At 26.4% G+C, this 12,497-nt stretch overlaps 1 protein-coding gene across 4 annotated transcripts in view; it reads left to right on the top strand.

Annotated features, from left to right (window-relative positions):
• LOC111029734 (gonadotropin-releasing hormone receptor-like) overlaps nt 1–12,497 on the top strand; it is an 89,437-nt gene that overhangs the window by 21,684 nt on the left and 55,256 nt on the right. For 3 of the 4 annotated variants that reach the window (XM_022308869.1, XM_022308870.1, XM_022308872.1), the window contains exons 2-3: nt 8,635–9,190; nt 10,496–10,644. In XM_022308869.1, coding sequence (XP_022164561.1) covers nt 8,876–9,190; nt 10,496–10,644 — 464 coding nt within the window. In that variant the 5' untranslated portion in view covers nt 8,635–8,875. Of the gene's footprint in view, nt 1–8,634; nt 9,191–10,495; nt 10,645–12,497 lie in introns of those variants that run through there. The other variant, XM_022308871.1, reaches the window with a different exon arrangement.

Genomic DNA, 12,497 nt, shown 5'->3' with positions numbered 1-12,497 from the left:
AAAGTATTTTGAAAATTTATAAAAAGAAAATTAGGGAAGCCAATTGCGACAGACGCCATAAAAAGTTTTATTTCGTATAATTTTATTTATATTTGATGTTAAAAATAATATTTTCTTTTAAAAACTATACTCCAACAGAATAAGAAAATCTGGTGTTATTTTTGCAAGTATATAATACGGAGGACTTTCTCAGTAATAAAAATGGCTTCATGTTTTATAAAAAAAATTTTTTGTTTATTTATAAAAAAAAGAAAATTATACATATATCACTAACTAATAAATACCTAATTTATGAATTTTTAAATAAAATATATTAATTCGCATAAACAGATATTATTGGTTGTAATATTATACCTACAGCCAAAGTGTCATAACAGATTACGCACAGTAAAAATATGTATAATATTATATTACTAAATCATACCGTATGTTCATCAAATTGCAAAATATATTAATGTATTACTAGTTGTATTATAAATTTTAAAGCGTTAATATTATCGCATTCGAAAAAAGTTTCCAAGTGGAGTTTGGCTTATTAAGAATTTCTGAAACTTTCCAGAACTATAAGTTGTTACCAATTGTATAATAAATAATTAATAATTAATAAAGAGTAATTTCAGAGTACATACAGAATTACAGACGATGTGGAATATATAATCTATCATGAAACAATATGAAATGCTTGGAGCACTATTTTCGTATTAAAAGTAATTATTTAAAAACTAAAAAAAAATATGTACCTAATACAACAAGTGCTAGTGTGATTTTCATTTAATTATAGAATTAAGTTCTATAAGAAAATACAAATCCTTTCATGTATGTTTTAAAGATTAATATTTAAATATAATATATGTACATTAATACATTTATAAAAAAGGTCTAGGAGGTCGCTGTAGTATATGATATTAAAATTGTAATGTATGGCATTATGTTTTAGTTAAATGATATAATATCATTGTACACGAAAAACGATTCTGAGCGGGACGGTTTGTCAGTCTGTGATATTTTATAATGTTATTAGGTACTTATTATTAATATGGTAGCTGGTAAGTTGAAATAATATTATTCTTAAATTATCAGTGAATCTAGAAAAATATTAAATATTCCTATGTAAAATTGGGCTGTTTTGAAACCAAATTGCAACAAAATGATAGTATTCTTTGTGTAAATATGCAATTTTATCCAAATTTGAACTTAAAATGTCTGTAAAAAATAACTGTATCCATATATTTTTTTTAGATTTATTAGTTATGGAAAAAACTGCATAAGTGGAACCTTGTTTTAAATTTTCAATCTTTAGCTATAAAAATTGAACATTTCATACATTTTTAACTACAAAATCATTTTCCAAATTTCAATTTAAGAACATTTGTCAACATTTAAACTTTAAATCATTATAAAAAAAAAAAATCGTGCCTATGTATTTTTAATATTTTTCAACTGCTATTGTGTCAATATATCAAGAGTCTTGTATCAAATTTTCATGTTTTTTAACCCAACCAATAAAATTTGATTTACATTAATAGACAAAAAAACTAAAAGATATGAATATTGTAAATCTCAGTAAACAGCTCAAAATGACTCTAAATATTTTGAATATTTCATTAAGTATATGAATTGATAAAATAAACACATGGTGTACATGTCAAGTATCTAGATTTATTTATTTTTGAATTACAACAAAATAAGAAAATCGTTATATGAGAAATCGAGTGAACATCCAATGTTTTAAAAATTTGAGCTTCAAAAGCACTTAAAAATTTAATTTCACTTTCCGGTAGAAATTTTCTTTTTTTGATAAGGTAGACAAACTTATAAAAAGTCTTATATTAAATTTAACATAAATATTATCGTTAAAAACAACTTACAAAGAACCTTCTATAACATTTTCAAGTTTTTTGACCGAGCGAAAATTTTTTTATCGACTTTATTTAAAAAAAAACAAATAATAAACTGACAAAAAATATGTCATATGCCTATAAATTGTTCAACGCAAATTAAAATATTTTGAAAATTGTATGCTGTATAGAAAATGCTTACCCAAATAATCAGTGAAAATCTCATGTATCTATAGTCATTTTTATTAGAGTATTTTGAAAACTGGTTTTGTGTAAAAATTCCCGTTTTTCCTTTATTTGTTTGTTTGTTTTTCCTGTTGCTTTTGAAAACTATTGGGAATTTTAAATTCACACATGCACCAACTAGATTTATTTTCCTACCAGAAAAGTTGCTGTTGAAGAAAATCGAAGCACTTTTACTCCAAGAAACCGTGATGACAGACACACACACACACACACACAAAAATAACAAATAAATAAACATACAAACACACATCATTATAAAATCAATGTATTCATTGCTTCACTCAGAATCTAAAATATCATTATGTGTATGGTTTTATTATTTATGACTTGCAAATTTACAATACTAAATGAAATCGCAAGCACAGCTAAAAATTAAACACTTATGATTTTGTTTTTTTTTTTTTTTGTTAATTATATTAGAGCTTGAGAACCTTAACTTCCACTCTCCCCTCTAGACAACCCTCAATTTATACTCATGACTGTTATTTGTAAAAGGTTTGAATCACATTCTTTTCGTTGCAATAGAAATAGGTAATAATATATTCACCAAGAAATAAAAATTCCAATACTCTTATATAAAATAAAGGGATTTAGCTTGTGAATAATGCTTATATTAGTAGTAAAATTAATATTATTATTAATATTTTTTGTTGAAATAATTTAAGATAACTTTTTATATACTAGTTAGTTTATTTTCAATAAATAAAATGACGCCACAAAGGCTGGATATGACAAGTGGTTATTAAATTAACGTCAGACTTACAATTTGGTGCGTATTAAGTCAAATCTTCTGTTGAATTATGTTATCCTTGATGTAGGCAATTGGTACGTATTATTTTTATTTACAAGAAAAGGTAAGCATATATATACAGTTTCATAAATGTATGCAAATCGGGCTCATTAATTTAGTTTTTAATTTTGGAACACACTTTGTATATTATACGAGTACATTATATATTCCCAAGAAAATCATCAATGACATTATTATTTTGTATATATTATGTACAATAAATAGAAAATACTTCATGATTTATACCTAAGTATTAATAATTATATAAATGTATAGTATATATTTAATTGGACAGTGATACAATGTTATGTAAATAAATGTTTATATAAAGGTAAATTAAAAAATATATTGTATTTAGGTGTAAGTTACTTAGGAGGTTAAAAATTGAAAACAGGCTGAAAGGTAAATGGCCATTACGGCTTTTGATATTTTTGAATTAAATTTTTTTAAACTGTGTGGGAAAACAATTTTAATAATTTAATTTTTATAATTTTGAGTGCAATGTTAAATAGTTATTGTATTTAAGAATGGAGTTATTTATCAGTTGTTCTGAATTTTTGAATATTTACTTATTATATCATTCAAATAATTATTATATTCACTATTTTTGCTTAAATTAAATACCTAGAATTTTATAAAGACTTATTTTTCACAATTCAAATAAATGTTTATGTTTGTCTCAGTTTAAATTCTATTTATTTAAATTGGATTAAAATATTCGACAATTTTATATGTCAGTTACAACTTGCATTTGATTATTCTATTCGTCATCAGTTGCAATGATTTTCTTAAGAGTTTAATATTGTTGCAATAGTTGCTAAATTAATCAAGTTCACATGGGATATTTTTTTCCGTCCACCTCTCTTCTTTTCCACTTGATTGGATTTAAGAGTTAGCACCAGAGAATATTCTTTCTTCTTTCTTGCTTAGATGAAATCTAGGGTGTTTTTTAGAAGTCTCTAAAGGACAAATGGTTCATATGTTCTCGGTCTAGTTGCTGATGATAGTTTATCCTACTCTCGAGAAAATAAATTTTTATTTTCTTAGTTAATTGTGACATGGTAGCTAGATACGCTCAAATAATGTGGGACATAAATATATGATATTTGAAGTACTGATATGATCCAATAATTTCTTGTAAACAACGCTGTTAAGTGTTTTAATTATAAAGTAATCTTTTGATGTGGTAAAAGTATAAACTTATCTGAACCCAAAATAGAAATAAAATCATTTTTTAGCACATCAAAGTTGGTAACATTTTCAATGTTTATCGGTGGTGACTTATTAACAGAATCATTGTTTTAAATTGACAGAATGTTTGTGTCGTTCGTGACCATACATTGAATTTAAAAGTGACAGGAGGACTGAATTCTGTCGATAAAGGGACTTATGATTTAAGAGAGATAAGTATTAGTTATGCTTCGGAGAGAAAAACAAATTTAATTGATTTTTGTCCTGTTTAGGAGATGGTGGAGGTGAGGAATATGTTGATAAATTTCATTTTGGTATGTTATTGCGAGACATGATCCGAGTTTAAATTTAACTTTATATTATTATGGCATTATTATTTCGTCTGATATGTCACATGACACCGTGACTTACGATAACCGCTTTAACAAGACCGATACTTGTGTACGATCAAAAACTGAGGAGTGTATTACTTATATTAATTATATTGTATATAATAGAATATCGTTATACATACTGTCAACATTTTATTCATTTTTTACTGATAGTTCAGGCATCAAAAGATAAGTTTTATAGCTTTATCATTTAGATATTAAAAATAATTCCAGAATACTCGTGTATTTGTTGTCGTAGCTTTTATGCTATATAGAATATAGATAATATTATTCTCATTGCATTGTTGCTAAGGCCGAAAATCAATAATAAGTAATACTCAATATTTGTTTGACATTTTTTGTTGTTTAATTTTTGATTTAATATTACAATTTATATTTTTGCTGACATGTATTTTTTATTATTTCTAGAAATTTATACTAATGTTCCGATATTAGTAGCTGGAATTTCTGCCTTTCTTGATAATTTGTATTAATTTTTAATTAGACTTCTATTGTAAGATATTTGTGTACATAGGTAAATACCATTGATTAAAATCAATGATATACATATCATCAATGATAGGTACAGTTAAAACCATGAATCTTGTATGATTGGAGTGACAATATTTTAAATAACAGTAGGGAGAGATTTACATTAAATATGTATATAATACTATATACATTTTATGAATTACATAAAAATGGATATACAGCTAACAAATATTTGGATGACTAATGACTATTTATAAATGACTAAATAAACAGTTATGAGATATTAAAGTTAATTGAGTAAATTGGCCCCAACGATGAATTTTATGATGGCTGATATAGTAGGGGTTCTAATTGAGCGATTTGGCCAGTGATTCCAGACGTTAAGAATTGTATCTTTCTTAATACTGAAATATAATGTATAGGTAATTGTTAATTTTATTTATTTAATACCCCAAGTACTTACATTAAAACATCTTAAATATATTGTAAAACAAACATTTCAGATATAATTGAAAACAATAACATATTTAGGCACCGACATTTTCCCCATTTGTTTTAAGCGCATCGAGTACAAAAAATATACGTTTGCAATAAAATAATTGTTTAAAAAGTGCTGCATGGGTGCATTACTTTAAGTGTAATACATCGTGGCAGATCTACAAAATTATGACGCTTTTTTGTTCTTTGCAATCGTTGTCTATACTTAAAACTATTAGCGAATATATTTCAGTATTTGATCTTTGTAAGATGTGGTGGATTGGAGCGAATGTTACAAATAAAGACAGATGAAATTGAGAAATCAGAAGACTGAAATGCATAAAAACTAAATCATTATATTGTAATTTACTCGATCAATGCCATAAATTACAACAGATTAAGTAGTTATTTTAAAGGAAACGTAGTTAATACCCGTTTATCAAGCCAACTTATTTTGATTAGAAATGCAATTGGAAACGAATCAAAATGTGTTTTCGTGATGATTTATCGTATTTCCATTAAGAGACGTTGGATCATTAATTTTACAAAAATTGTGAAACACGCCGTTGGATTAGCAATAGAATACGAGAATATATAATATATATATACGTATATACTTGTAATTGAAGTTGACGAATTTCGATTTTACTTAATATTGCAGACATTTTATTTATATATTTGTGCTTATATATTGACGGTACTCAGTAGGTCATAATTATAGCAATACTGTAGCAAAATGGAGATTATAAAGAAAATTAGTTTTTTGATAAATGATTATAATATATTATGAAGTTCATGCGATAGGAAAATGTCCAAACAGTAGATTAAGGGCTTAATACCCCTGTCTTCAAATGTAGTAAAAAGATTTAAATTTTAAATTGTAAAAAGGGGGGTGGTCACCGCCCTGTTAAACAGTTGGAGTCGAGTGTACCTCGTTATTATGTAAGTCATTTCAGTGGATATTATGTTAAATTTGAATTCAATGATAAATCATTGTTTATAAAAAACGAATCCAAGCAAAGTCAGTCTATTATCAAGTGGCAACATGGTTCCTCATCTGGCAACATGCTTCCTCCTCCGGTTCTCGATTTTAAGCATAAAAAAAAAAATAAATAAAAAAAAAAAGTCTATCATCAAGTAAATATATTGCTAGAAAATATTGTATTTAGTATAATTTATTTTACTATTTATAGAAATACTGTACTCTATAAGCTATACAAGAACAACAGGCAATAGTATAACATTTCTCTAATATTTTGAAAATATCATTGTGTATATAAAAATATATAATAATACTCGTATACTTAAAACTTTCAAATCTCCATGAAAAGAATTTTTAAACTACAACAAAAACTAATATCGTTAATTTTTGTTTAATTATAGAATTTCATCCAGAATTAAACATTAAATTTCTATAAAAAAAATACTTTTGAATTTTTTGGTTTCGGTATAAACCACTTATGATGAACCTTGTATTAAATTTTCAGGTCATATTTAAAAAAAATATAACAGTAGATACATTTTAAGAACAAAATACTTAGTAATAAATATTTCGAGATTTAGATACATGTAATTTCACTAAATGTTTATGTTAGCATTTTCTATACTCCATACAATTTTCAAAATATTTTTTCTCGTGTTGAATTATTTATAGGCATATGAAATTTTCTATTATTATATTTTGTTTTTTTTTAAATGTTAATAAACAATTTTTTGCTGTGTCGAAAAACTTGAAAATGTAATACAAGGTTCTACGTAAGTTTTTGTCAGCAGAAATTAAAAAAAAAGTTGAGCTTAAATCCACGGTAATTTTTTATGAGCGTTTCAACTTAGAATTTTTACAAAATTCGTAAAAATCAAGAAAATTTGCAAATTATTTAAGATTAGAAATGCATAAGAAATGTTTTATTTAAAACTAAGATATAAAAATTTAATATAAGAATTTAATATAAGAGTTTTTATATGTTTGTCTACCTTTATCACTTATGCCGTTTTTTCAATAACTAATAAATCTAAAAAAATATATGGATACAGTTATTTTTTACAGACATTTTAAGTTCAAATTTGGATAAAATTGCATATTTACACAAAGAATAACGTTTATCATTTTGTTGCAATTTGGTTCCAAAACAGCCCAATTTTACATAGGAATATTTAATATTTTTCCAGATTCACTGATAATTTAAGAATAAAATTATTTTAACTTACCAGCTATTAATTAATAACAAGTACCTAATAACATTATAAAATATCATAGACTGACATACCGTCTCCGCTCAGAACCGTTTTTCGTGTACAATGATATTATATCATTTAACTAAAACATAATGCCATACATTACATTTCTAGACACATAATGAACAGCAGAGTGTTTTTTATTCTTTTACCCGCTTTATTAATTTGTTTTTGATGATTAGTTTGTAAAATACTGATAATTTACAATTTTGACTTCATAAGAGTATCGAGTAGATCAAATTTTCTATCAGAAATCACCCGAAAGTTGAAAATTGAAGTATTTTTCTACAACATATATTATGTAGAATGTAGATGTACAGTAAAAATAAACATTGCTTCGCCCAAAATCTAAAAACAAAATTAATTTTAATTTAGCTAAAATCATTAAAATAATGTTGGTTAATTTTTGAGAGCATATTATATTATTTATTTACTAATAATTTAAATTACTTTAATCTTTAACAAATATTTGTAGTTTATGCATTAATTGAGCATACTACTGTACAATGGTTGGAATTAAACGAAACGTTACGATTACCAAATTCAAATTTTCATGTTCAATAGATATTTTAATCCTTTACAATTATTTATATTGCATTGATATTTGTAATTCAGAATTTTAGTGATACCTAACCAATATTTTAGAAATTATAGGTAGGTACTTGAAGTGAAGGTTAGGTTAGGTTAGGGTAGGTTACTACTAACTCTATAAATGTCGATACCATCGAGAATTCATTAAAAGCAAAATATCATATTTGATGTCTTACTGCAAACATTTAAATAGGTATCAAAATTAGTAATGTTTCGGTGATAATGAGACTAGTGGTAACTTATATAATATACATATTATAAACTCAGCTAGATAAATCGTCACCATTGTAGGTGGCGTCTAACGTAGAATATTTCGGAATATTATATTTTATTAGAACACTTGTTTATATATTGTTATTCAAGTATGATTGCCTAACCAAAATACGTAATTTATATTTTGCAGATAATGAATTGGATGTGGTGAACTGATTTGAGGGACATTTGATGACGACAGTTGAGGACTGTTAGTGTGTACGCGTGCACGTGTACACGTGTGTGTGTCGTCTGTTTGTGTCACCCGTGCGGAATCAGTTTTGACGTGATCCCTTCACTTGGAAACAATAAACCACCGCTTCAACCGCCGTCGCCGCCACCGCGCTCAAATCACTGTCAACACTGTCGCCACAGTTACTACAGACGTTGTCATGGAAGTGATGGATTCTGACGCCAACACCGTGTTGCACTCGGTCGTCAAAGGCGTGCACGTCGGACCGCCACCTGTGGTCACCTGGCCTGGCATGGACAACGTGACGAACGCGTCAATGTTTGACGAGTCAAATCTGCCGTATGACATGAAATTCAACGAGGGCCACGTGGTCGCCATAGTCACTTACAGCATACTCATGGTAGTCTCGGCCATAGGCAACATCACGGTGCTGACGATCATCTTGAAACGCAGGCGCAAGGCGGGCACAAGGATACACGCGATGCTCATGCACCTGGCCATTGCTGATCTGTTGGTAAGAGATTACTTGCAATCCATCGGTTATCCACTGTTTTCTATTATAATATATAATATATTTTATGACAAGAAGTCTCAAATCTACTCAACCCTCACATTGCTCAAAAAAAAAAAAATTAATAAAATGAAATAAAAATTTATCCTTTGTAGTATAAACTTATGTTTGAAATACATTTAAGACAGTGGGGACGACTTGAAATATGACTATGCGAGTATGACTTACAAGAATTTGGCATACGTGGGTATCATTTGATTCTAAAAATATCAGCCATCACTTTTATTTATTCTACAGTTAAACTTAAGACTCTAGCACCCGCAAAAAAATTGTTTTCTTACACTGAAAAGGAAGTTTTTGTTTAGATTGCTACATATTATATAACAATGTTTGCTGTATGTTTTGATTATAATATATTGGTAATAGGTATGTATAAATTCGTCTTGTAGAAATCCGATTTTGGCCAATTTCCTTTCGAGTAGATTACCTATGAAAGTACAATTTAGGTGATAAGCCAAACATTCAATTCATTTTTACTAAGAATGAAAACAATCTCGTTCAGAATCAAACGATTAATAGAATATCGGAATAAATAATAAGGGAATCGAGAGATAATTTTTATTTTTTATACTTATGTATTTAAAATTAATTATACTTATACTACATGCATACAAACAAATGTATTTGTTATTAAACATTCTATAGAGCATTTTAGAAACTTGAAATATAAATAAATATAGTAAATTATGTCTGTGTTATCATAATGTACAATAAACAATTATAAAAGTACTCTGTAATTAAGTTAGATTAAATACAGAATTAATTTGTAGATTTATTATAAAATAAAAATACAATTAATAAATAAAAAATTAATTCAATTAGTTATCACGAAAAAAAATTGTTTCGTAAAATAAATTTGAATTTCGAATTTTTAACCATAAATTAAACTAATAAATTATAAAAATATGTCTTAAACCAAATATATTTCACTTAACTCAATATAAATGTTAAATATATGAACTATTGACTACTAAGTCACTTAGTGAAACAGGCGCATGCGTAAAATATTGGTTTTATTTTGTGCGAATAACTTAAATATATATTTGTTCAGTACCTATTAATTTGCTTCATTCGGATTGAACATATGCCGAAGTTATAAATGTATTCAAAATTATTGAAATTAATTGTATGCATGTTGAAAGAAAAAATACTATATTGTATAAAATACCATTCGTTATCGCAATGTATAATGTGTTTAGAAGAATGAAATTTAAATTACTTTGTATGCATTTCTTTTTTATATTATAGGTAACGTTTTTGATGATGCCGTTGGAGATAACTTGGGCATGGACTGTACAATGGGTGCTCGGTGATCCACTATGCCGTATCATGTCATTTTTCCGAATATTTGGATTGTATCTTTCCAGTTTCATATTGATTTGTATCAGCGTTGATAGGTGTGTAGCCTTTTTTAGTTTCAAAACTTTTATTCTATGTTGTAGTTAGACATTATACTTACCTTAAAATATTGCATTTTATAATATTATGCTCTATTGATACATGTTCTTAGTTTTTAAACTATACATTTTCTTTAGAATATGTACACAGTGAGTAAAATCATAAAGCCAATCGTGAAGTACATTACGTCCTGTAAAACAATTAATGCAATTAAACTTTTATTTTTTATTACAAAATATTGCTTAAGTTTCACAAATAATAAAATATGCATCGGCATATGTGGACTGCATAACTAGAGTGATAAGGTCCTGCATCAGTTCAGCACTCCAAAGCCATGTTTTGAAATTGGCGTAAGGTGATCACATCTTTACACTTATTATAAACTTTTTAAAACATTTTTCACTATGAGTAACACTATGAGTAATACTTACTTATACCATAATTATGATTAATCTAAATTATGTATTCTAGTCTAATCACATTTTTCAGTTACTAATTTATTTATTATTGAGTATTGACAGATATAAATTGGGTGAATAATATAAATTAGATTTGTTATTTTTCGAGTGTATTGTTTTAGCATAGTTCTATTGTCGAGGTTGGTAAAAACTTATATTTTTGGGTTTCCATTTGGATTTTCTAAATATTTACAAAAGTAAAAAAAAAATGTTATTATTAATGCCAATTGCCATTATTAACAAGCCGTCTTCTTTAAAGTAAAGAAAAAGAGAATCTATTATAATGTCTTTCTTGATTTAATTTTTCAAATTTAAGTTGTTTTAGCAGACATTTAAATATTTTTGTCAGTTTGATTTCATAAATTATGTCACAAAGATTATGATAAGTACAACAAATAAATATCTATTAGCATTTTTTTTTTGAAAAGCCATCTAACAGCATTTTATCTAATAATAAACACCTCAATATTTTTATTTTGTTTTTACAGTAATATGGATCTTAACTAATAATTTTGTCAGTAGCTATTTATAGTTACATTTAAAATTTACTTATAAGAACTGAAATAATTCAAAAAAAGTGTGTTTATATTTTAATATAATATTATCTATGTATAAATCTAAATACCTAATCGTTTAATTAATAATTCTTTTTTTGTGGATTATAGATTTAAGTGAAGTTAATTAATGAATATTCAAAATCATATTGTTTGCTTCTAATTTAATATTTATCATTACACTTAACTTATTTTAATTTCTAGTATAATAGTCATTTTAGTGTGGTCAGGTCCAATTTAAAGAAAACCATTTCACATTCTCCCAACCACAACTTTGTTTGATTACCAATTTTTAAGAGGTGGTTTCATTATAAAATGTAAAATACTCAATATTAAAATTGAAGATTGAAAAAACATACTTTTACTTTTAATAAAACTTAATTTTTAATTCAATTTACGAATATTTGTACTTCATAGTAACATATCGGTAACAATTTTTAAACTTTTTCTTCTGTCGTCACCATATATTTTAAGTGCAGTGGATGTTCTTCTGAAACGAATGATTTTTATTTCTTTTGTGTTATTCAAGCGTCTGTCAAGGGGGAATTGAAGTCAAAAACTGATATTCAAACATAAAATATTTGTCTTTGTAGGAAACACTCTGTTATGGTACCTTTATATTATTATTATTATCATCAATGATGGGTATCGTAAATATCATCATTTCTTGGAAAATCTTAGATCATATTATACTATGGATGGATCCCATCTCATACATGGCCATCTCACTTGTGTAAATAATTCAATGCACATATAAGAAACGAGTCACTGTATATTAGATGCTTGATGTGCGCATGCGTGAGGCAAACTGTCTCATATTTAGCCATAGGACGCTGACTG

The sequence above is a fragment of the Myzus persicae genome, unplaced genomic scaffold, assembly GCF_001856785.1.
Source record: "Myzus persicae strain clone G006 unplaced genomic scaffold, MPER_G0061.0, whole genome shotgun sequence".
Taxonomy (NCBI): domain Eukaryota; kingdom Metazoa; phylum Arthropoda; class Insecta; order Hemiptera; family Aphididae; genus Myzus; species Myzus persicae.
Note: the sequence above shows the minus strand (reverse complement) of the source record. Positions and strands in the feature narration are given on the sequence as shown.